The sequence below is a fragment of the Neophocaena asiaeorientalis genome, unplaced genomic scaffold, assembly GCF_003031525.2.
Source record: "Neophocaena asiaeorientalis asiaeorientalis breed wild unplaced genomic scaffold, Neophocaena_asiaeorientalis_V1.1 scaffold82, whole genome shotgun sequence".
Lineage (NCBI taxonomy): Eukaryota > Metazoa > Chordata > Mammalia > Artiodactyla > Phocoenidae > Neophocaena > Neophocaena asiaeorientalis.
Genome location: NW_020173068.1, coordinates 6,317,507 through 6,343,755, shown reverse-complemented (window position 1 = coordinate 6,343,755; position 26,249 = coordinate 6,317,507). Strand labels below are relative to the sequence as shown.

General features: G+C 37.4%; 1 protein-coding gene across 2 annotated transcripts in view; it reads right to left on the bottom strand.

Moving 5' to 3' along the window:
- ITCH (itchy E3 ubiquitin protein ligase) overlaps positions 1–26,249 on the bottom strand; it is a 112,066-nt gene that overhangs the window by 25,469 nt on the left and 60,348 nt on the right. For both annotated transcript variants that reach the window (XM_024742887.1, XM_024742885.1), the window contains 7 exons: positions 21,506–21,663; positions 19,783–19,972; positions 18,408–18,503; positions 16,493–16,667; positions 11,528–11,597; positions 5,818–5,902; positions 2,479–2,607 (listed from right to left, as the gene is read on the bottom strand). In XM_024742887.1, coding sequence (XP_024598655.1) covers positions 2,479–2,607; positions 5,818–5,902; positions 11,528–11,597; positions 16,493–16,667; positions 18,408–18,503; positions 19,783–19,972; positions 21,506–21,663 — 903 coding nt within the window. The remainder of the gene's footprint in view (positions 1–2,478; positions 2,608–5,817; positions 5,903–11,527; positions 11,598–16,492; positions 16,668–18,407; positions 18,504–19,782; positions 19,973–21,505; positions 21,664–26,249) is intronic.

Sequence of the window (26,249 nt, the reverse complement as noted above, 5' to 3'; positions counted from 1 at the left end):
ACTCCAGACGAAAAAACCTGTTAGCACTAAGTAAATTCAACAAAGTAGAACACAAAACATACAAAAATCAGTTGTATTCCTATATACTAACAATCAACAATCTGAAAAGGAAATTTTACAAAACAATTCCATTTACAAATAGCATCAAAAACAATAAAACACTTAGGAATCAATTTAACCAACAGGGTAAAAGACTTGCACAATGAAAACTATAGAACATTGCTGGAAGAAAATAAAGAAGACAAATAAATGTAAAGACAGCTTATGTTCATGGATTAGAAGATTTAATATTGTTAAGATGTCAACACTAACCAAAGAAAACTTCAATGCAATCCTTATCAAAATCCCAATGTCTTTGTTGTTTTTTTTTTTTTGTAGAAATAGAAAAACCCATCCTAAAGTTCATATGGAATCTCAGAAGGACCCTGAAAAGCCAAAACAATCTCAAAAAAGAACAAGTTGGAGGACTCACATTTCCTGATTTCAAAATTTAGTAAAAGCTACAGCAGTCAAAACAGTGTGGTGCTGGGATAAACACAGACATACAGAAAAATAGAACAGAAAGGCCAGGAATCAACCTTCACATATATGGTCAAATAGTTTTTGACAAGGGTGCCAAGACCACTAAACAAAATGGTGCTGGCAAAACTGGATATCCACTTGCAAAAGAGTGGAGTTGAACCCTTACTAAAACCATTTACAAAAATTAACTGAAAATGAATCCAAGGTCTAAATGTAAGAGCTAAAGCTATGAAATGCTTAGGAAATACACAGAATGGGAGAAAATATTTGCAAATGACATATGTGATAGGGATTAATATCCAGAATATACAGAGAACTTCTAAAGCTCAACAAAAAACAACCTGATTCAAAACTGGGCAAAGGACTGAAACAGACATTTGTTCTAAGATACAAAAAATGGTCAGTAAGCACATGAAAAGATGCTTAATATCATGAATCATTAGAGAAATACAAACCACAATGAGATACCATTTCATACTAATTAGGATGGCATTACACACACACAAACACACACACACACACAGAGTAACAACTGTTGGCATGGATGTGGAAAAACTGGAACCCATGTGCTCTATCAGTGAGAACGTAAAGCGGTACATTCACTGTGGAAAACAGTATGGCAACGTCACAAAAAAACCCACAGAATTGTAATTTGATTCAACAATTCTAATTATGAATATATATGCAAAAGAACTGAAAGCAAGAACTTGAACAGATATTTGTACCCTCATGTTCACAGCATCATTCACAATAGCTGAAAGGTGGAAACAACTCAAATGTCCATTAACCACATGTATACACAAAATGTGGTAATACATAAAATGCAATATTATTCAGTCTTAAAAAGAAATGAGGGCTTCTCTGGTGGCACAGTGGTTGAGAGTCTGCCTGCCGATGCAGGGGACACGGGTTCGTGCCCTGGTCCGGGAAGATCCCGCATGCCGCGGAGCGGCTAGGCCCGTAAGCCATGGCCACTGAGCCTGCGCGTCCGGAGCCTGTGCTCCGCAACGGGAGAGGCCACAACAGTGAGAGGCCTGCGTACCGCAAAAAAAAAAAAAAAAAAAAAAAAAAAAAAAAAAAAAATCAAGCTAAAACATGGATGAGCCTTGGAAACATGATGCTAAGTGAAATTAGCCAGTCACAAAGGACAAACATTGTATGATTAGTCAAATTCAGAAACAGAAGGTACAACAGTACTTATCAGGGACTCGGGGAGAAGGGAGACTGGAGAGTTACAGTTTACTGGGTACAGAGTTTCAGTATAGGATAATAAAAAAGTGTTAGAGATGGATTGTGGTGATGGTTGCACAGCAATAAGTGTACTTAACACCACTAAGATATAAACCTAAAATGGTCAACTTTGTTATGTCTATTTGACCGTAATTTAAAAAATAAGAAACCCTAAACAAAACATATTAAGCAAATCAACAAAACACAGTTACTTTTCAAAAATGGAAAAGAAAAAGTAATGGGAGTTTTCAAGTTAAAAGGTGATAGAGGGGCTTCCCTGGTGGCGCAGTGGTTGAGAGTCCGCCTGCCGATGCAGGAGACGTGGGTTCGTGCCCCGGTCCGGGAAGATCCCACATGCCGCGGAGCGGCTGGGCCCGTGAGCCATGGCCGCTGAGCCTGTGCGTAAAAAAAAAAAATAAAAAAAAAAAAAAAAAAAAGGTGATAGAAATGAAAGAAAGTAGGTATCAGAATCAGGGATTAATTGGTGAGCAGTACTGTACTGATAATTCCTAAACACTCTCATTTAATGCTGTGAATAGATGATAACAAATATGGAAAGTCTCTAGGAGAAAATATTTAAGAAGCTAATGGAAATACAAAACATTTAGTGATCAGAGACCTACAGGCAAGCCACCTCAAGAAATAGCACTCTTTGGTAATTGAGATCTTTATATAAAAATCTTAGGAATCAGTTTTACTTTTAATCAAAACATTCAGAAAACTTACAAGGCAGATTTTCCAGTGCGGGGATCTATATAGGTGGTTGTTCTTCTATTGTGGTCCACAAAATATGGAATTCCATCTACTGTGAACCTCATTTCCCAGCCTTCAGGTAAGGGCTTTTCATTTAATTGACTATATAAAACACAGAAACATATATAAACAAAAAATGTTAAAGAGTTCCTTGTTTGCCAAGTACAGAAACTAAAAATACCCATAAAGGCGGTAGAAATCTTCTAGAAAACCATTTAGTCCAGTATTTTCCACCTGTTTACTAAAATCCTACAAGCATGTTAAACATGTCAACAGGTCCATCAACCATCAGTCATTCACCTCTCTTTTAAACTTTCCTAACAGCAGTCTAACTGGTTTTGCTGCCTCTAGTCTCACTCTGGTCCTGTACTCATATTTCACATTGCTGACAGAGTACTAAAATGGAGATCTGAACAAATTCTTTCTCTTCTAAAAGTGATATCACTATTCACCACGAACCAATTATAAGACATAAACTCCTCCATTTGGCCCTCACTCTGTCTTGATACTCTGCCCTCTATGTTTCCTTTCAGTTTTACCTCTGCACTCTACCTCCAGCTCCCTTCCATGAACCCTGTGTAGTGTACGCCTACTCACCATGTCCCTAAACAAGACATGGTCTGTCAAACCTCCAAGTGAAGCCCTTCCCCTTGTCCAGAATCTCTATTATTCCTATTAAGGCAACTCAACTGTTCTTAATGGAGTATTCCTACCCACTTCCTTAATACCTATCTTTAGACCTTGCTTAATTTCTCTAAACTTCAGTGTTCTAAGTTTCATCCATATTTTCCAGTTCATTTTTCTCTATTCTACAGTTTCATTTTTCTCATCTGGTGGGTCTGGTGAGAAGGCAAAGCAATGGAAATGTTCAAGTTCACAACAGAAAGGAAGAAAAGGAGGGGTTAGAGGCATTTAATCTCACTGTTTTAGAGAGCCACTACTGCTGACAGGAGTGTCACTTTCCTCAAGTGTACTTCAGAAGAACAAAAGGCTTAGAACCATTGCCTAGAACAGTACTTTGTGAACTATGTCAAAAAGTTAAGATCATTTAACTATATTTACAGAACTAAATACAAATGCCAGACAAAACAGACTACTAAAAATTTAAGAAGATAACACTTCTCATTTGTTGTAATCATATTTGCAAGATGGGCTCAGTAACAAGTTGTTTTCTTGAAAACAAATTGGATAGAACTGGGTCATTTGTATTATTTATAAAAATATGATTCTAACTTTAGCTCTGAAACTTTAAAGGTCCAAGGGGGAACAAAAAAATGGTAGCAAATTACAGAAAGGTGACATGGTCTATTCTATCCTTAGTGATAGAATTTTAAAGAGAAATTAGAAATGTTACCTATGAAATTCTTAATTATTCCTTTTTAAGAAATTGAAAATATTTAAGTTAAATACCATAACTCCATAAAATGTTGTGATTTGCTGGTACCCAGAAATAGATTTTAAATTTAAAGCGCACTTTTAAAATAGAGGTTCTTAAAACCCTGACCTATGGTAGATGTGAAGATTTAATCACGCCCAAACAGAGGTCAGACCCCTGCCCTCAGCTACTGGGAGATGATCTCTAGGCCTCTGGAATGTCCTGCCTGTCAAGTGTATCTTTGTTTGCTTAGGGGCTTCAAACACCAGACGGTCAATCATGTGATTTATGAGGGAGGCTTTGGAATATGCCATATCAGCTCTAACCTCTGGAGTAACTAGACACTATAGGTATTAGCCCAAACTGTGGGGAAGAGCTGGAAACTAAAGGTTAGCTATGCAGGCAGTACATCATGGAGCCCCAATAAAAACTCTGGTTACTAGAGACTAGGGTGAGATTCCCTGGTTGGCAATACTCAACACATACTGTTCCACATCAATTCTGGGCAATTGGAACCCTCTCAGATTCTGCCCTATACATCTCTTCCTTCTGTTAGTTCTAGTTTGTATCCCTTCCCTGTAATAAAGGAGGCTGTGAGTATAAGAGGTTTCAGAGAGTTCTAGTCTCTCTAGTGAGTTATTGAACCTGAAAGTGGTTGGGTAGACACCCTAAATTTGTAGTCAGTCAGTTTGAAGTGAGAGTAGTCTTGGAGACCTCCCAGCTTGTGCCTGATGTCTTAAGTGAGGTCTATTTTGTGGGGACTGTGCCTTCTGACTATATAGCTTACCAAATTCCCTGCAGAATGGAACCCTCTGGAAATCTGATAAACACACAGCATTACATATTGTTATGGGCTGAATTGTGTCAGCCCACAAATTCTTCTGCTGAAATCCTAACACTCAGTACCTCAGAATGCGACCTTATTTGGAAACAGGATTATTAAAGATGTAATTAGATGAGATCATGCTGGAATAAGGTGGGCCACTAATCCAATATGATCAATGTCCTTATTAAAGGGGGAAATTTGGACCTTGAGACATGCATACAGGAAGAATGCCACTGGAGTTACGCTGCACAAGCCAAAGAACTATCAAAGATAGAAGAGAGGCCTGGAACACATCCTTTCCTAGTGCCTTCAGAGGGAGCACAGCTCTGCTGACACCTTGACCTTGAACTTCTATCTAGCTTCCTAAAATATGTATAAGACAAGTTTCTGTTGTTTAAGTCACTCAGTTTGTGGTACTTTGTTAAAGCAGCTCTAGCAAACTAATACATACACTATCACATAATGTTATAAAGAAAAACAATTACATATACATAATAAATATTAAAAAGATAAACTTGTAATAAATAATATACCTCTTTAGTGGCTTATTAACTAGCAAGTTCTTGTAATGATGTGTGTAAACAATATTTTGAGATATCTGCAACAACTGCAGAAAGATATTAAAAACCTGTGATTTCTACTGGTGGCAAAGTCCTAGGCATTGTTAGTTCTAATACTATGGTTGTGGCCTACAATCATAATGGAAAGAACACTCAGTTTCAGGTAAAGGTTACTGAAAATGAGTATGTATTTTTCCCCTCTAAGTCACATACTCCCTGAATTCTATCCAGAGATGTCAGGTTGCAAAACCCCACTTTAGAATTAGTAATCTGGTCTTACTAACAACAAACAGGTATTTTGGGGGGGAAAACACACACACACACACACACACATATTCATATATACCAGCGAGGTATTTTTCCCCCCTGTACTCTCAAGAAACCCACATTCATTATATGGAAGTAATAGTGTAATTTTTTTCTCTTAAGTATATGGGTAATTAAGGCCTTTGGGGAAAGAATATGTAGGTTTGATATTTTTCATAACTGAGTTGGAAATAGGGTACAATCTTTAAGAAGTTATCTATACACTAATAACTGCAAGTTCTTACCCTTGATTTCTGGGGTCTTCCCATTGTGTAATACGAGTATTGTGGTTGACAAAATATACTCTACCATTGCTGTCCGTTCTCTTCTCTTTAAAACAAATGAAAAAGGCAAAGCATTAGAGTTGGCATAGTCTTCTTCCTCAAATTAAAATAAGATGAGCTGATTTTGCCCATTTCTCACTGCTCTGTTGATTTTGTAGTTTTTAAATCACAACTTTAAAGGTCTAATTTATTCTCTCACTATTAAATCCACATACTTACTCAAGTTATAAAATATCATTTTATCCTAAAACAGGGGTCCCCAACCCCTGGGTCCTCGGCCTGTTAGGAAGAGGTGAGCAGAGGGTGAGCAAGCGAAGCTTCATCTGCTGCTCCCCATTGCTTGCTGGCTCGCATGACCACATGAACCATTCCCCATCACTACCACCCCTGCCCCCACCCTGGAAAAACTGTCTTCCACAAAACCGGTCCCTGGTGCTGTCCTAGAAACTAAATAGACATAATTCACAATGCCCTGCCCGTAGGACCTTTCTGTTCAATCCAACCAGCAGCAAGAATAATTAACTGTTTTAACTCTGCATATATGACCTCATTTTAACCTTAAAAGTCCCACAGAGTAGGTAGTTTTCGTTTATTTTGAAGATATGGTAACTCAGATCTGCCCCAAATTTCAGAATTAAGTAGCAGCTAGAGGATGGAAACTGACGTCTGCATTCAGAGATTTTTTTCATATCATACCATCTCAATTCTTAAAATACAATGGGGGGATATAACTTAATTGTTTCTTTGCTATATGCTAGGCATTATTCAACTAGAAAAGACAGTTTCAAAATATATCCTGTTTCTTAATACAACCAGTTTCCAAATCCTAAATATCTATACTAACTTTTTACACAGGGTTGGGCAGAAGGGCTTGGCTCTTTAATTTACTGTATCTGAAGCAGCTACTTGTTTACCCACCTGCCTCTTGCTTTAGAATTCTCCTTGTTTTCTTATACCCATTCTACACAATTTGCCCCACTTCTTTGAGATTTCTCATTAAGGTTTACAAGATGTGTGGATATTATTTTCTCTTTTAATAACCAAATTAGGTTCGAAATTTTAATATTAATACTAGTTCTGTTGTTTTGAACTATTGACTTCTCTGATCCATTACAAATTAATTCTTCAAAAGAACGGTCTCTTCCAGTGTCTGAATCTTTTAAATTTGGCCAAGATGTCTAAAAATGAAAACTGAAGTATTCAATAGTATGAAATGGATTCCCACATTTTACAAAGCATGGTTATCTTAAAATTAGCAATTTTCAAAAAAAAAAATTTAAGCTTAACTCCATGGCGATAAAGCCAATTTTTATTTCCTATGGTTTGAAAGTTCATTTGTTTTTCAAACAACATTTATTTAGATCCTTTGGATCTTTCTTTAAGCAAGATATTGCAGAATGAGTGTTAGGCCAAATTATATAGCCTCGTAAAGTTAGTGTTTGGTAACTTTTAACTTATCTCCAGGACTGACTCCATGATCGCAAGTAGCAGTGATGATACTGGGGCAGGGGGTAGGGGTTGGGGTGGAGGTGGCACAGAAGGGATATATTGGTATCATGAATCTGCTCCTGACATCTCAGGTAGTTTCTATATCAGCTGACCTAAAATGGAAATAGAACTTCTAGAGTGTATTACATACAGAAAATGGACTCTGCATCTTCTGCCACAATCTGAATAATAAAAATGGCTTTGCTGGTCATGGAACCTTGAGTGTGGAAACATGTAACCAACTTTAAGAGCTGTCTCTGAGGCAAAAAGAAGCACCCACAGTGCTACACAGTTGTAGCTACATAATAACAAATAAGTTAATGTTCTTGGCAGTTAAATTTTTAAATACACTTACAGAATTAATAAATTTCTTGTGTACAAGTAATTTTTATGTAACTTTTATAATCTAAAATTAATATCCTAAGTGCATAGTTGAGCGTATATTAACCTTTTAACTGCCACGTAAGTTCAGATTTCAAGGCCAGATATTCTCTCTTCAAAAAGCTAACATGAACAGAGTCACTGCCTGGGTTCTCCAAGGGTTCTGAAGTCGGAGCACCCTGCCAACCACATCAGAGCTGGTGAGTTACTGACCTCAGCTAAGGACACCCTCTTCTTACCCATGGTCAGTGTTTACTGAATGGTGGCATGAAGCTAGGGATGGCATGGAGATATTCCTTTTTCCTTTCCTTTCAGATGAACAGATTTAAGGCTTTGGTGTAATTTTGCCTTATTCCCGAACTTGTTTTGTGTGCTTTGGTTTTATCATTTTTAAAAGTCTTTTTTTTAAAAAAAAAAATTTATTTATTTAGACTGCACTGGGTCTTAGTTGTGGCACACAGGATCTTCATTGCAGCGTGCAGGCTCTTTAGCTGCGGCATGCAGACTTCTTAGTTACAGCATGCAAACTCTCAGCTGCGGCATGCATGTGGGATCTAGTTTCCTGACCAGGGATCGCACCCCGGCCCCCTGCACTGAGAGCACAGAGTCTTACCCATTGGACCACCAAGAAGTCCCTCATTTTTAACTGTTTTAACTAAGCAAATTTTCTTTTCAGTGAAAAACATATGTTTGACATTTTTTTTTTTTTTTTTTTGCAGTACGCGGGCCTCTCACTGCTGTGGCCTGTCTCGTTGCGGAGCACATGCTCCGGACGCGCAGGGTCAGCGGCCATGGCTCACGGGCCCAGCCGCTCCGTGGCACGTGGGATCCTCCCGGACCGGGGCACGAACCCGTGTCCCCTGCATCGGCAGGTGGACTCTCAACCACTGCGCCACCAGGGAAGCCCTGACATTTTAAATATTTAGTTTGTGCACTTAGATTATAGCTCACACACTTTGTAGTTGTGATTTTACTAGGTAGGCTTTCTAAATAAAAGCTTAAAAACATTTTTAAAACAAAAAACCAACAAAACATAAAAAAGCTAACATGAGGTAAGATAAAGTTAATAGAAAACTTATTTCTATGTCTGTTCTAAGTATATAGTATTGATAAAAGCATTTCTTGGAAGAGGCTGTGAAAACCAAAATTTCAAAGGTGATGCGCTTGCAAACTGAAGGCTCACCTGCTTAGTGAGAAGTACTGTGACTACAGAGCTGATTTCTTACTTCGTTCAAAAAAATCACATGGCAAACAACTCCTAAATAACTGAACACCAAGCCTGAATGCACATCAAACCACTTCCTGACTTGATGAATAAAACACTGAAAAACAGAAGCTTCTTGTTGTTCTATGTATTCTTTCATAGCAACTCTGAAAATGAGAAAATAGCTTTATACTTGATGGGTAAACCCTCTATACAAAGCCCTATTAGACATATTGTTGAACCAAAAGCATTCTTTGTTCTCCAGCCTCTATAGTTTGCATGTGTTAAAAATTCTTCACTGTCAGCTTGTAAGGTAGTAATGTCTAGTCCTAGCATACAGAAGTCTGAAAGGGTGAAGAAGCTGGATACATGGTGTCACAAAAATAATGCTAACAACTTTAGAACATCAACACAGGCTGTAAACTGGGATTTTATTTCCTGGATCAATGCTCAGGGTCTTCTGGGTGGTTCTCAGTTGTGATAGTACCAGTGCTGTCACTGGCTCAACAAATAATGCATATGCCCCAAAGGCAGAGAATCATAAAGCAGTAATCAGTCTAAATAATAGGATGGTCGGGAACTCATTTAAGAAGGGGGAGGGGTTGCACTTCAACTTCAGGAGTATGAAACCTAAAAATAAGCAGAATGTAAAATAACCAAGGCAAAATTCTGATAACATACATAAGCTGGAATTGGGCCTCTAGAGACCGTATTTTATGGAGGTGTTGCTGGCTAAAGTAAAAATGAGAAATACTGATGTTGAGGATAATAATAAATACAGAAAACAAGGACCAGATTTGCAAGAAAAGCTTTACAAATAAAGGCAACATAGCCTCCAATTCATGCTTCTTTGAGCGAGAAACAATTTTTCTTAACAGCTGCCCTGGAGAAGGAGCAAAATAGTTTGTGTTTCTAACAAAAGCCAATCAGGTCATGGTTTTTCTGCACTAAAATTAAGAGGATGAATACACGACCTACAGGTATATCGTTTCTCCTCTGTAACACAAACATAAAACAACTCTAGAAATAAAGCTGAGAAGACCATCCATGTCTGGGAATGCAACCAAGCAGGTCTAGTTCAATATGCCTCAAAAGAACAACATCCCTTCTTCTGAAGTACTTCATACCAACAATAAACTGTCCATTACAAGGCTCCCACAGATCCAAAAGACTCCTTACTACACTACCAGACACTGGTAAAGACAGAAATTCACAACTTTCATATGCCTTCCCTTTGCTACAAGCTAGTGACAATAATAGTTGTAACTATGAACTATTATATCTTTTTACTTCTTTGACTCCTAAGAATGCTAGGGATAAATATCTTTAAGGGCAATGGGGTAACTGAAAAGCAGGCTTACATAGCCAGTATCATTTACTGCCCAGATTCACATGACACTGACATCAATTTTTTCCCCTCCATTCCTAAATAAAGTAATGCTAGAGCAATCTATCTTAGAAACTGATGTTTCCCAACAAGACTATCTAGAAATATCACTTTCTGAAATATCTGCAGCTCCTGAAGATAAAACTTCAACTGGTTCCATAAATGGCTTTACTTTGCTGTTTTGCACTTTCTGTATTCTCTTTCTCTTCCGTGCAAAACTGTTTCTATATTGCCGTGTTTACTCTGGAAACTTGCTACAGCTCTATGACTTATATAATGGATATAAAATAATCTGGTAGGGCAGGCTCATCTTAAAGTCTATAAAAAGTTTTAATAACTAAGATACTTGATAACAGAGCATGCTCATGCAGGACACAGTCACCACCCCAATATGTTCCCCCTTCCACTGTTCTTTCAGACAACATCAACTCAATCAACCTCTGAACTGTGTTTTCGAAGCACCAATATGATCAAAATATCTTTAAAGCTTTTTATTTTGAAATAAGTATTACAGCATACTGCAAAAATTGTTCAAAGAATCTCATATACCCCCTTCAACCAGTTTCCTCCAATGGTGACATTTTATGTAGCTATAGCACAATATCAAAATCAGAAAATTGACACTGGTACATTACTGTTGACTACGAACTTTATTCAATTTTCATTAATTTTTAAAGTTTGAATTCATTTATGTAAACATACAGTTCTATGCACTTTTATTTCATGTACAGATTTGTGTAATCACCACCATGGTCAAGATATAGAACTGTTCCACCACTACGTAAGAACCACTTACGTTACCTCCTATGTTTGTAACCACCTACCAGTGGCTCTGTCTCCTGGCAACTACTAATCTATTTCTCATCTCTATAGTTTTGTCATTTCGAGAATGTTATACAAATTGAATAACACAATATACAATATTTTGAAATGGATTTTTTTCACTAAGCATAATGCCCTTGAGGTCCATCCAGACTTTCATGTGTATCATAATCCATTTCTTATGCTGAGTGGGCAAAATATTTTTGTATTTTAGAAGAGTAACTTAGAACTTTTGGGAAATCAAATGCCTATCTGGCACTCTGAATTAAACCAACACACCCCAAAAGCTTTCCAGATATTCACTGAAGCAAGCGCAGGGTATATCATCCATCCATAAATACCTAATTGTTAAAATAACTGAATTCAATTTAAAAATCCATGTGACTTACCCCATCCAGGTGGCAGGGGACCCAGGGGATCAAATTCTTTATTTTGTGATGTAGCAAACAAGTCTTGATTCTAAAAAGAACAACCCCCAAAATGGTGAAATAATGAACAACTTAAACAGATAACTTGAGAGCAGGCTTATGAATTCTGATATGCCTTTCCCTGGCCATGTGCAACATAACATACTCTTACAGAGTTCACATCTTAGAGAAGTACGACAAGGTCAAGAATAAAAGCCAGTGCTCTCTCACGAAGAAAAAAACTTTGTCAACATTATTTAACATTTGAAACTATTTGAAATTCAAATATTACAAGTAATTTTACACCCAAATGACCATTTTTTCCCCTTCTTTAGGTCCAAATCAGTAAATTAGAGAAATACATAAATCTCCCAAGAGTTACTTATAAATAACAGTACTCAGAGTCATCAGCTGGCTAAGAAAAATTTTGCATTTATAACTCAAAAATAGAGGATCATATACAGGACATGGTATATACAAAGAATTGTGAGAAGAGAGTTGGGGGAGCAGGAAGAACAGGCTGTCAGATGAGCAAAAGAAAAGAATTCCAGTTGGAAGGAGATGACAAGCCTAGAACTGTATAGAAGACTTCTTAAATTTGTTTGAAATTATCACATTGGTGGAGAGAGAGGTTTGGTTAGATAAAAGGAAAGGAGTCAACCACTGGAAAAAGAGAAGCAGAAGTCATACTGAGTGTGTAGTGTGAAGGGTTAATGACTGTGTTTTAGTTTAAATGTATAATGTAGTGGGGGATACTTTGTGGTCTTTCAGTAAGATGTGGTTAAGCCCTTTCTCCTTTAAGTAAGATAAGGCAAATAAATAATAGACTAACTGCTTCAAAAAAAAATTATGGAAAATAAACTCACAAGTAAAATAAGACAGTGCACCCCATATACCCAGCAATGAGATTCAACAATTACCAAAACTACCACATTTCTTTATTTTTCTTCCATATTCTTTGCTGAAGCAAAAAAAAAAGTAGTCATCATTTCACTCCTATGTATTTTAGTATGCCTTTCTAAAATTTGTGAACATTTTCTTATACAACCACAATATCATTATCACACCTAGCAAAGAATCTATGTTAATTTTATCATCTAATACACAATCCCTAATTAAATATCTCTGGTTGCTTACTGGGTCAAATCAGAATCCAAACAAAGTCATCATACTGCATTTGGTTTAGTCTAAATTTATAGCAGTTTCCCCCACTGTCGGTCCTTTCCTGCCAAACCCCCGCCCCCATGTCAATGACTTATTACAGCAACTAGGTTAACTGACTAAAAAAGTTTTAAAAGCATATGAGATATATTCCATTTCTCATTTAAAAGCTCTTGGAAGACAGACCTGTCAAGCAGTGGCCTTGCTCCTCCTGACACACACAATAATGAAAACAGGGTAACCAAGGAGAAACACTACACAAGGTTTGAACCCTGGTTACACAACAGGTCGGAGTAGTCTGGCATATGACAATCTGTTTTGATAATTTTCTAAGACCCAAGCCTATCCCACAGGCTCTCCCTGGACAGATAAGGTGGGGGGTACAGGCACAATGAAACCATGGGCCAGAGCCATTACACAGTGATCCATTATCCATTCTGAGGTTAAAAATGCTAGGTGTAGGGCTTCCCTGGTGGCGCAGTGGTTGAGAGTCCGTCCGCCTGCCGATGCAGGGGACACGGGTTTGTGCCCCGGTCCGGGAATATCCCACATACCACGGAGCGGCTGGGCCCGTGAGCCATGGCCGCTGAGCCTGTGCGTCCGGAGCCTGTGCTCCGCAACGGGAGAGGCCACAACAGTGAGAGGCCAGCGTACCGAAAGAAAAAAAAAAGCAAGCTAGGTGTATGAGCATCTACTGCCCCCGTAACCATGGTCAGAACAAAGGCCACTGCATCTACCCAATAAACAGACTTTATCAGCAACACCCCACCACTTTTTAAGTAGCTGGTATTAAGAATGTTCAATTCAGTTCATAACTAAAATAGGCTGTTTAAGTTCTTTATAATTTAGAACCACTTTATAACAAGAGCAAAGAGTAAGAATTTAGATAGAAGAAAAAAAAAAGACAAGAAAATGTTTGATGAGTAAAAGCTGCAATTCTAGAAAAGTTCCAAAGACTCTGAGTATTTAATTGGTCAAGTTTACAATAAAGCAATACACACTGTAGGTGCTCCAAGAATCTGCTAAATCTGTCTTTAAAAAGAGTGTTTTTAAAGGTCATGTACTAGACATACAGATGGCCAACAGGCACATAAAAAGATGCTCAACATCACTAATCAAAACCACAAATGAGATATCACCTCACACCCATCAGAATGGCTATCACTGAAAACATCACAAAACAAATGTTGGTGAGGATGTAAAGAAAAAGGGAATCCTGTACACTATTGGTAGAAATGTAAATTGGTGCAGCTACTTTGGAATACAGTATGGAGGTTCCTCAAAATACTAAAAGCAGGGACTTCCCTGGTGGTCCAGTGGTTAAGACTTCTTCGTGCTTCCACTGCAGGGGGCACAGGTTCAATCCCTGCTCAGGGAACTAAGATCCTGCATGTCACATGGTGTGGCCAAAGAAAAAAAAGACCAAAAATAGAACTACCATATGATCCAGCAATTCCACTCCTGGATATATATATCTGAAGAAAACAAAAACACTAATTCAAAAAGATACATGCACCCCCATGTTCACAGCAGCTTTATTTACAATAGCCAAGAAAGATATGGAAGTAAAAAAAGTATCCATCAACAGATGAATGGCTAAAGAATATGTGGTATATATACACAATGGAATACTACTCAGCCAAAAAAAGGACATTTTGCCATTTGCAACAACATGGATGAATCTGGAGGGTATTATGCTTAGTGAAATAAGTCAGAGGAAGACTAATACTGTATGTTACCACTTATATATGGAATCTAAAAACTAAAACGAATGAACAAAATAGAAAAAGACTCACAGATATAGAGAACTAGTAGTTACCAGTGGGAAGAGGGAAAGGGGGAGGGGCAAGATAGGGGTAGGGGATTAAGAGGTACAAACTACTACGTACAAAATAAATAAGCTACAACGAATATATTGTGTAGCACAGGGAATATAGTCACTATTTTATAACAATTTTAAATGGAATATAATCTATAAAAATTTGAATAACTATGTTGTACACCTGAAACTAATATAATATCGTAAACCAACTATACTTCAATGAAAATAAAAATAAATAAAAGATCATATATTATAGGGGCTTCCCTGGTGGTGCAGTGGTTAAGAATCCGCCTGCCAATGCAGGGGACACGGGTTCGAGCCCTGGTCTGGGAAGATCCCACATGCCGCGGAGCAACTAAGCCCGTGTGCCACAACTACTGAGCCTGTGCTCTAGAGCCCGCGAGCCACAACTACTGAAGCCACCACAACGAGAAGCCCATGCACTGCAACAAAGAGTAGCCCCCGCTCTCAGCAACTAGAGAAAACCCGTGTGCACCAGCAAAGACCCAATGCAGCCAAAAATTAAATAAATGAATAAATAAATAAATGTATTAAAAAAAAGATCATGTATTATAAAAGTGAGATAAAGGGCACATTTGCAATTGTGGATATGAGGGAGAAAAAAGTTGAAAACTAACATTTCTATGTAACCAGTATGTGCCAAATATATTAGGAACTTTATTTTACAGAATCGTCAAAAAAAAAAACCCTCTGAGGTAATTTTATATATGGATCTATTGTATAGATAAAGTAAATGAGTCTTGATGAGGTTAAGTAACTTACTCAAAGTCATATAGAGAAAGTAACTGTGGAACCAGGATTTGAACCCAGATGTATCTGACTCCAAAGCCCATGTTCTTTCCACTGGACACCTATGTGGAAACTAGCTTTTAAGAAGGCAGGCAAGCTAGGTATTCAAACCTAAAAGAAATTTGGCCAGGCATACCAAAGGTGATTATAATTTAGAAAGAAAGGAAGATGTAAAACAGCATTGGAGAAAATAAAACGAAAACGGTAAAGTAGACGAGACAAAAATTAATTTCAACTCTAAAACCACTGGGAAGGGGAAGATAGTGACAGCTATCTTCTGCTGTGACAGAAGGTGGCAAGAAAAACTGTTGCGTGAAAGAAAGTTATTTTAGTCATAACCAGGTAGTGAAGGGAAACCTGCTGATAAAGGTGCATTTATCTACATCAGTGAGTGATTATGATGATGATGAGGTCCAAGAAACAGAAATATGGAGAAAAGGCAAAAAAAAGGTAATGCCTAGTAAGAATAGGAATTTACTCTTATGGATTCTAACAGGGATGATACTGATGGTAGTAGAAGAGAAGAGATGAAAATGGAGAGGGTCAGCTTCTCTTGAACTCTTGGAGAGTTGGTTTATGTAAAATTTAAACCATTTCCAGAAATAAGATGTTTTGATACCAAAGATAATATGGTTTTAAAGCCATAATAATATATTTAACATCATCCTATAAGGAATCAAATTTCTTTAGTCTCCCACAGCACCAAATAATTATTGCATAAATATTACGTTTATATGTTACAAAATGATTCAATTCTATCATTAGTTCACTACAATTGAGTCAGGTGCTATTAGACCCAAGCCATCTAATGTTCTGCTAAGTTAGGCAGTATTAAATTCAGAACTGTTTACTTTTTAAACTGCTTGGATTTATTTTTACTATTCTTTTGTAAATGAATTTTAAGTTGTCCTAACTTTTTTATTTTCAACAGTAACAAAGCAAAGGAGGTTGAACTTCCGGAATTTTTAAAAAGAAAAGAATAAATCACCTACACAGAATACTGTAAACAAGGTCTAAAAATAATAATCTATCAACAGCAACAACTGGGTTGCCATCCTACTTGTACTTTCTTTTTACTGCTTTACATTTCATATGCAAGAAAAGGTTAAAAATCAAACACTCGTGAAGTTTATAATGCAAGTACATATGCTCACCCCATAAATGAACCTCTGGTTAAACTGCTGCATAGCTCCTTGAAGCTGACTACGTTGGAGCTGCCACTGTTCATAGTTCCGGACGGATTCCAATGTTGGCCTCTGCCACGTCGTTGTTCTTGTGAAATGGTCAACATAATAAATACGTCCCATGTTGTCAACCCGCCGTTCCCAGCTAAATCAGGACAAAAACAACTGGATTCAACAAATACTCATGAAATAGATAAGAATTAAACAGGACTTCATTTTAGCCCTGGTACAGGTTTGGTAAGAATTTCCCTTGCAATACTACTTTTGATTTACCTGAAGTGTTTTATTTTATATATATATATGTATATTTTTTTTTTTTGCTGTACACTGGCCTCTCACTGCTGTGGCCTCTCCCGTTGTGGAGCACAGGCTCTGGACGCACAGGCTCAGCGGTGGAAGACTCTCAACCACTGCGCCACCAGGGAAGCCCTAATTTATATATTTTAAATGGTCTATAAGTGAACTTAAGAGGAATGTGTGTAAAAATTTCTTTCTTAAAAGTTAAGGTGTATCAGGTTTTTAAAACAGAATGTATCTTACTGATTGAGTCTCAAACAATCATTAAGACAAAACCTCTCATTTTCTTTCTTTCAAATGTTCTTTTGACTGTTGCAATCCTAAAAGGGACAGAAACATACACACACACACACACACACACGCAGAAGGGGGGGAGAGAGGGTGCTTTTCACAGATGTCAGAAAAAGCCCTTTTTCACAAGAATACAACTATCTTATTTATCATTTCAAATGGGTACATAACTTATCAAGTGAACGTTGATAAAATAACTTGGTGATGTCTACCTGGTTGATTATTTAGGGTTATGCCTACTAGTCTAATATTACAAATACAGAATTGGTTCCAGAACACTCCTCAGATACTCAAGTCCCTCATATAAAATGGCATAGTATTTGCATATAACCAGGCACATCATCCAGTATACTTTAATCATCTCTGGATTACTTGTAATACCTAATATAATGTAAATGCTGTGTAAATAGCTGTCAATAAAATGTTATGTAAATAGTTGCCAGGGCTTGGGAAATTCAAAATTCAAAATTTTGTCTTTTGAAACATCTTGGAATTTTCCCCCCAATATTTCCCCTCCAATATTGGAGCACCAACTGTAGTAAAATAATAAATACCATTTATATATCAAAAATTTCTTTCTTCCTTTGCATTATTTCTTTAGGATGAATTTCCTGGAAAGGGTTACTAAGGGTATGGGTATTATTATGGTTATATATCCTTTCTGTGAGGGTTGTAACTAACTTATACTACCACTAGCAATGTTATGAGGTAAAGTTCCTCTACAGTCTCACCAACACTGTACTTTTTAGGTGTGTATTTAAGATTACTAGCAAGATTAAATATTTCCCCAGATTTGCTACTGACTTCCCTCAAATGAAAATATTTTTTATTCCAATTATTTTATATAATATAAACGTTAAATGCTTAACACATTCTATTAATATATCCTCATTTTATTAATATATTAATATTTCCCCAACTATCTTGCAATGACTTCACTATTATATATTAGTTTTTTATAATATGAACTTTACCATATATAGGATAGGGGCTATAATTCTTATACAGTTAAAAAAAAAAAAGCTAAAATTAAAACCCTGCAGTTTGATCCAGGTAAAAGTTCACAAAGGAAATGGAATCTTTCTTTAGGTCAGAAATGAGTGAAAATAAAAGTCATTCATCATGGCCAATCAATTCCCTGACTCTCTTCTTTTTAGTATGCACCTATCATAAAACAAAGTAGAGATAGACAAGATCGACAGAAGAGGAAAAGTAGGAAGGTAGGGAAGATTTTTGTATAGATATAATCTATAGTTCTGAATAAATACTTTTTTTCTTCTTCAATACAGACACTTACCCAGGAGGTAGAGGTTCTGGTCTATCCCACGTTGTTCTTTTTTCAATATGATCTACATAGTAAACTCGTCCATGCTGGTCCACTCTCTGCTCCCAACTTAAACATAAAATTAAAAAGCTGATATGCTACATGTATGAATAGCCTGGTTTTTTAATCCTGTATTTGTCTTCTTCTCTTATATGATGATATTACAGAGCTGAGACAAATAAGCATGTCCGTATATAAAGCAGATACCAAAAGAATTTAGGAATAAAGTCAAGAAATGTTATACTGAGGGTGACACACGGTGGATGAGATTTCTCCTGCAGAAGTATCTGCTCTAGGAGATGTCTTATATTTCTAAAGAGGCTTAAAGCAATGCATTCAGGATACAAAAACTGTCTCAATCTGATCAGGGTATACATAGGACTTGAGTGGAAAAGAAAACTGTAATTATTGTTATAAAATCTGACGAAAGACAGCTGTTAACTGAAGGGCAAAGGACAGTTCTGGTACTAGAAAAACTGAAATCAAAGAATAAGACTTTTTCAGATGTGCTCCTGCACAACGGTACCAAAGAAAAAGGCAATATGAGTATTCCAGTCTCCTTGGTAGGTTTATCCCCAAAGTAAAAAAGACAGGAATAAACCAACAGAGTTTAGAAGAACCAGTCACTTCTAAGAGCACCCACTCTGTTGGAATAAACCAACAAAGTTTCGAAAAACCAATCACTTCTAATCCCTTGCACAAACAATTTTTAATCTGGCTTCCCATGTAGGCTTTCAAAAAGGAAAATGGTCTAACTACCCACATAAGTAATACAGTCTCTTTAAGCAATTAAACTCCACATCATGAGAGTTTTTAAATTTATCACTTAGTCAATTAATTTCTGTTTAGCATTCTGAGCTCTGGATTAATTTGAATGCCACAAAATATGTGTGTGTGTGTGTGTGTGTGTGTGTGTGTGTATAACTAATCAGTAGAGATTTACATGAGATTGATCTGTAATCCCTCTCAGTTTCCTAAATTATTATTACTCTGCTATGACTTTATAATGGTAAAAAAAATTAAGTGATTTTCCCCCCTTCAAAAGAAAAGACAATCTGAATCAGGCGACTATTTTATTACTTGGTCTTGGTGAACTTTCTATGGCTCAGAGTCCTTCAATAAAAAAAATTTTTTTTTTCTTTCACTTTGCTCTGGAAACGAGGGAGAAATTTCAAATGTGGCAAAGCTTTTTTGTTCAGTTTGACTCTAGACCTCCCCCAACACACACATACACACATACAGAGTTATAAGACAGTTTTTTAAAGAATGGAGTTCAGTACTATTTCCCTTATTAATAAGTATATGCAGAAGTCTAAAGAAAACATGTTAACCAAAAGCAATTACTCACCCGGGTGGGAGGGGAGCTTGAGGTACAGGATTTAATGGCCTAGGGCCTGAACCTCCAGATATAGTAAGAGGAATTATTAATCCAGATGTTGCTCCTTCAGATGTATTTGAATTTGTATTCGTTGGTGGGAGAGAGCCTGTACTAGAGCCATCACTTTCAGAAGTGGCAGATGGTGAGCCATTGACAGATGCTTTAAGATTTGAGGAAAACAGAAAAACCATTTTCAGAAATCTAAATTCAGGAGAGAATTTTAACTTCAATAAAAAGGTAGATGATAAATATAAAATTTAAGATATGGACATGCAGATGAAAATTACTTAAGTAAGATAAATAATGGGAAATAGCCAATGGTCCCACTTAATAGGCTTGTTTACAACTTGTAAGGTTCCATTTACTCCATGTCTCATTATTAATTACAAAGCACATACAGATGCTGATTTCTTGATGCCACAGGAAATAACTTTTAGAACAGAAAAATGTTGGTCCCTGCATATAAGTTCATTTAGTAATTTTCCAGATCCTTAAAACTGTCTTTCCTATGAATGCCTACAGATCCGAGACTAATTTTTGGCGTTATCTATAATATGGAAGATCTGACTGATAATAACTATTTTTAAGAATATCACTGTGGGAATTCCCTGGCGGTCCAATGGTTATGACTCCATGCTTTCACTGCCAAGAGCCTGAGTTCGGTCCCTGCTTGGGGAACTAAGATCCTGCAAGCCTTGCGGTGTGGCCAAAAAAAAAAAAAAAAGAAAGAAAGAAAGAAAGAAAGAAAGAATATTATTGCTTGAGTACATATTACATCTTCAAAAAATACTTATTGACAAAACAATTCCTGGAGGAAGTCACTAATATTGTGACAAAGTAGTATATGATCTTAAAGACTGGGAATATACTATGAACACAATTATCTACAGAAGAAAAGGGGGAAGATATATATTTAAACACAATGTCATTTAATAAAATGATTTGTGGACAACCAATTTACTTTTCTAATAATATTTGGATTATTTTACATTTCCTGTTCACATACTAACAGAGGGAAGTAAAAAGAGATTAAAAGATTTGTTCTGGCTAATCAGGAAAAATAAATATTCCAACTGTAAATGTTTATATTTTTACTATATGAAATGTTTACTTGTGTGATTTTTGCTTTAAAATCTGAATATCATTTAGCATTGTTGGGTTATTTGCTATTTACTGATTGTCTTTTTAAAGGATATAATGAGATATAACCTTGACCAGATCCTTGACTCTATGAAATGCTTATGTCCACAGTTACAAACCCTGACAGAAAGTTGCAATCTTATCTATATTGCCTCTACTTTTTATAGTACACATGTGATTTCCCTTTTTTTTAAAATTTTTGCTGCACTGCACAGCTTACAGGATCTCAGTTCCCTGAATCCGGGCCATGGCAGTGAAAGCCCAGGATCCTAACTACTAGCCCATCAGCGAACTCCCAGCACACACGTGATTTTCATTCGCAGTGGAGCACCTGCCTCAATAACTTCACACCTGGCAGAAAAACTTGGGGAACAGGCACATATTGATTAACTATAGAAAGATCATTCTTGGTCAAAATCTTAAATGTAAAAATTCAGCTAGAAAACCAACCTAAAAGGGTCTCTTGACACTTACCTGAGGATCAATTCCCAAAAAGAATTTTATCATCACGGTACTGAGACCTACATCCCTAGTGTATGGCTAGAATACACACCTGGTCTACGTGGGGTAGGTGGAGGTGGTCGTGAAGGTCTTGGAGGCCTAGAAGGTTTAAAACCGCCATTTGAGAGTGATGGAGAATTGTTCCCATTGACCCTCCTATTTTCACCAGACCCTGCATCCTCAGGATGGTCTGATCCATTTGTGCTCGCTCTGGGTAAGACGGCCAGGAACAGAAGGGAAAAAGAATGCTCTTTGAATTTAACAAAAAAAACAACAGGAAGACCAAAACTTAAAGTTTTAGTAGCTTGAGAAAACCTTCCTAATTTCTGGCCAGCCTTATCAAATACATAAACAGCTCTTATGGTAGTCTTACATATAGCTCCTCAGAGCCCATGTAGAAATATGTGAGGGGTTACTCAATGGCACAGAAGTACTTAGGGGACCAATCAGAACTATTAGGTGTGCTGGTTCAAATTTCAAATAACTCTTCAGAGGCCCTGTATAAGTAGAAATGGAGTCAAATTCTCAAAATTCCAAATGCCTTAGAAAGGGCACTATTTTATCACAAGCACAGATAACTTAATCATCGTTTTCTTGGTTTCCACTGGCTCTTAATATTATTTAGGTATGGGGCAAAGCTGACTGTTCCACAACAGGAGAAAGAAGTACACTTATTTCCCAGGGATAAGTGCTCTCCCTCCATCCCAGCAAATGGTATACAAAATGTTCAAGGTAAGTGATCTAGAAAAGAGGTGCCCAGAGACCTTTTTTTAAAGGAACTATCATTTCTTCAAAGCAATGACATCAATTGGAGAGAAAGGGGGAAGAACACTAACAGGAATGTCAGATACAAAGTTACTGTCAGTTAAACACAGGTGACTCCTTTTCCCAGGGGAGTCTAGTCATTGACTAGAAATAGAAAGCAAGGCATGAGTTAGCTAGTTTGGAGATGCCTTGGCTAAAGCCCTGATATCTACTACCTGGTAACTGGAAACCACTACTCAGTATTAATCCATACTCCTGGACCTCACAACAAGCCTGAATAAAATCTGATAGATTCAAGAAACTAAAATAGAGGCAGTACCATTAAATCATTTTCATACTATGTTTTCCAGAAGTCAAAGTGTGGTATTTGGACCAGAAGCAAGCACAGTACACAGGAGCTTGTTAGAAATGCACAATCTTGGACTCCACTCCCAACCCACTATATCAGAAATAGTATTTTAACAAGATCTCCAGATGATGTGCGTGAACAGCAGGGCATGACAATACTGCTTTGCGGGGTTTCTCAAATGCTTATTCTGAATAAATGGAAAAGCTCAGTAACAGGCAGTCAGCACCCGGTTAGTGCTGACCACCTGCAAGAAGACCAAGCAACCCCAGAATATGAACGGAATGCAGCAAGAGTCAGCTTTGACACTGCTCCCCTTCCCCTAGGTGAAGAGTCATATAACCCCTTTTGAGTCATAGACCTCTTTGAGACTCTGCGTATTGCCTCTCTATACTATTTTAAGAGGTAATTAATTAGTTTGAAAAAAAGATTCTTGATGCTTTTAAAAAGACAAACAACTGGCAGAATGGACCAAAAATGGGAAATTGAGGTTTCGAGCTCCAACTCTGCTATTGACAAGTTATATGACCACAGAAAAGTTATTTAATCTCTCTGTACCTCAAAAGTGCATTTACCTGGATTAAATGATTCCTTAAAACCTTCTCAGCTATAATGTTCAACTAAATTACACTTCCACTGCTGGTCACGTTTTAGGGATATGTCAGGGAGGGGGAACATTCAGGGCATGAGATAAATCTGCTACGACAAACAGAAGTACAGCAGAAACTGGATTCCAAAAATGTTATGTTCTGTTGTTGAAGATTAACATTTTGGAGATTTTAACATCCATGCTGCTCACCCTTCTAGTATTTTGGCCTCAATTTCTCAACATAATTACCTGACAAGCTGTGTACTATGATTCCTTAAATTTTCTTGATACTTACTTAGAATCGCTCCTCCTCCTAGACCTTAAACACTGAAATTCCTACAACCTTCATTCCTTCTACTTGCCTCCTACTGTATCTTTTATTCAGTCTCATCATGACTTTAATCCCCTCTCTATCTTCACAGTCCATCAGTTCTCTTCAAGTATCACCTGGGCTCCATCATAGGCTACTTTCCCAAGTACCTTAATTCACTATTGCCCAATACTCACCACCCCCAAGCAATCTTTTCACTACAACTAGTCCTTCATTTACTTTTCCCACTACTGTTCTCTGGGGTCAACAAGTAACCCTGGAGAATGTTCCAGTTGAGAAATTACATGTGTATTACTAGAGTAAATAAACCAGGTAAAGTACCAAATTAAAGGGGCAGATAGTTCTACAAAAGGTCCTAACAAATCTTATGCTGGACCTGGTAAGGAAAGTCCTGAGGTTCTCATTTCCAATGACTCACAAGACAAAAATTCTTTTTTTGTGCTGCCTAAGTGAGTACTTTTTTCCTGTTTAAAAAAACAAAAACAGGGACTTCCCTGGTGATCCAGCGGTTAAGAATCTGTCTTGCAATGCAGGGGACACTGGTTCGATCCCTGGTAGGGGAACTAAGATTCCCACATGCAGCAGGGTAACTAACCCCACGTGCCACAACTAGAGAGAAGCCGACGCACTGCAATGAAGAACCCAGGCACTGCAACAAAAGATCCTGCACGCCGCAACTAAGACCTGATGCAGCCAAAAAATAAATATTAAAAAACAAAAATAAATAAAAACAAAAAACCAACAACAAAAACAAATCAAAGCTCAAGTCTCCCAGAAGCTGAAGAATTAAAAATGACAGATGACTATGACAACCTACACCACAGGTTCAATGAGATTAGTGTGGTGGTGTTAAAATTAACAGTAATAAAAAGTTTAACGGTAATCTGCAAGGACAAAGAGCTTTTGCTAGGTCCTATACAGTTACACAGACCCAAGCAAAAGATAGAAAATGTTAATATTGTGCTTCTCTAGTCTATATCTTTTTTTTTTTAAGGTGGCAGAATCCTTCAGTGTATTTTCTTTTTAACATCTTTATTGGAGTATAATTGCTTTACAATGGTGTGTTAGTTTCTGCTTTAAAACAAAGTGAATCAGTTATACATATACATATATCCCCACCTCTCTTCCCTCTTGCGTCTCCCTCCCACCCTCCCTATCCCACCCCTCTAGGTGGTCACAAAGCACCAAGCTGACCTCCCTGTGCTATGTGGCTGCTTCCCACTAGCTATCGGTTTTACATTTGGTAGTGTATATATGTCCATGCCACTCTCTCACTTCGTCCCAGCTTACCCTTCCCCCTCCCCGTGTCCTCAAGTCCATTCTTTAGTGTCTATATCTTTCTATTCTAACAAACTTCACTTTCCTAAAGCTTGATCACTTCAAAAAGACTGAGGCAACATGGACTTCAGTTCACATTATTCAACAACTTCAACTGGGCTGTCCATACTGCCTGAAAATCAATCATTTTCTACATCTCTAATCTACTCCTGGCCACATTCCCATTGCTCATTGAAAACTTTTCCCATCTCCTCAAATACCTAATCCTAATTTGTAGATGACCCTGACTCCACCTCTTCCCTAAAATGATGATTATCAGCTATCCTTCTTTTTTCTCTATTTTAAAATTTCTCTATGCCACTAATATCTTCATCTGTTTGTTTCCCACCTCTGGGGAAAAGAAAATCTATCTTCACTTCTTCGAGGCTAATTTGTCTTGTGGGTCTTTGATTTCAGGACACAAATAATGTGCTCTAGGGCTTTTCACCATCATTTAACACCTTTCTTCTCTCTTCCATCATCTTCCTTCTTCTAGATTGTTCCTCTCAGTCACAAGTATAATTAAAACACTTCCTCAATCTTAATTACTCTTCTAGCTATCCTCTCATTCGCCTTTCCTTCACTGTAATTCTTGGTATTTATTCAACTAATGTATTTAGTGCATTTTAATTAAGAGGTTTTCAAAATAAAATTTTCTAGTTATAAAATAAAAATTACCTTCAATCGTACATTCTAGAGATTATTACCATTAAGAGATAATCTCTTGTCCGTCCTTTTGCATTGGCTATGACTGATTATACTATGTATGTGATCATACAATGTTTCATATCCTGGGTTAGTTTATGTTTCTTTATTATTCATTATATACTGAGCATTTCACCCAAATTATCTGAAAACATTTCTAATGACTGTAGAATACTCTATCTTATGGACATACCATAATCTCTTTTTTACGGAAGGGAGTGACATTTTCTATTTCCTTCAGGTAGACTGCCAGAATAGAATAGCTGGGGCAAAGCAGGCAAATATTTTAAACTGAAATATTGATTGCTAATTTAAGAAAAAAAAATATTTTTTTGGCTGTGTTGGGTCTTCGTTTCTGTGCGAGGGCTTTCTCTAGTGCGGCAAGCGGGGGCCACTCTTCATCGCGGTGCGCGGGCCTCTCACTATCGCGGCCTCTCTTGTTGCGGAGCACAGGCTCCAGACGCGCAGGCTCAGTAGCTGTGGCTCACGGGCCCAGTTGCTGCATGGCATGTAGGATCTTCCCAGACCAGGGCTCGAACCCGTGTCCCCTGCATTGGCAGGCAGATTCTCAACCACTGCACCCAAGAAAAAAGTATTTTTAAAGGTAATAATTGATCTGTTCTCCACCAGATAGATATGAAAATGCCCATTTCACTATAAAGTATTTATATACTTTTAACATTTTAATATATTATCCCATTGCTCCTTCCTTCCTCCCTCCCTCCCTCCCTTCCTCCCTCCCG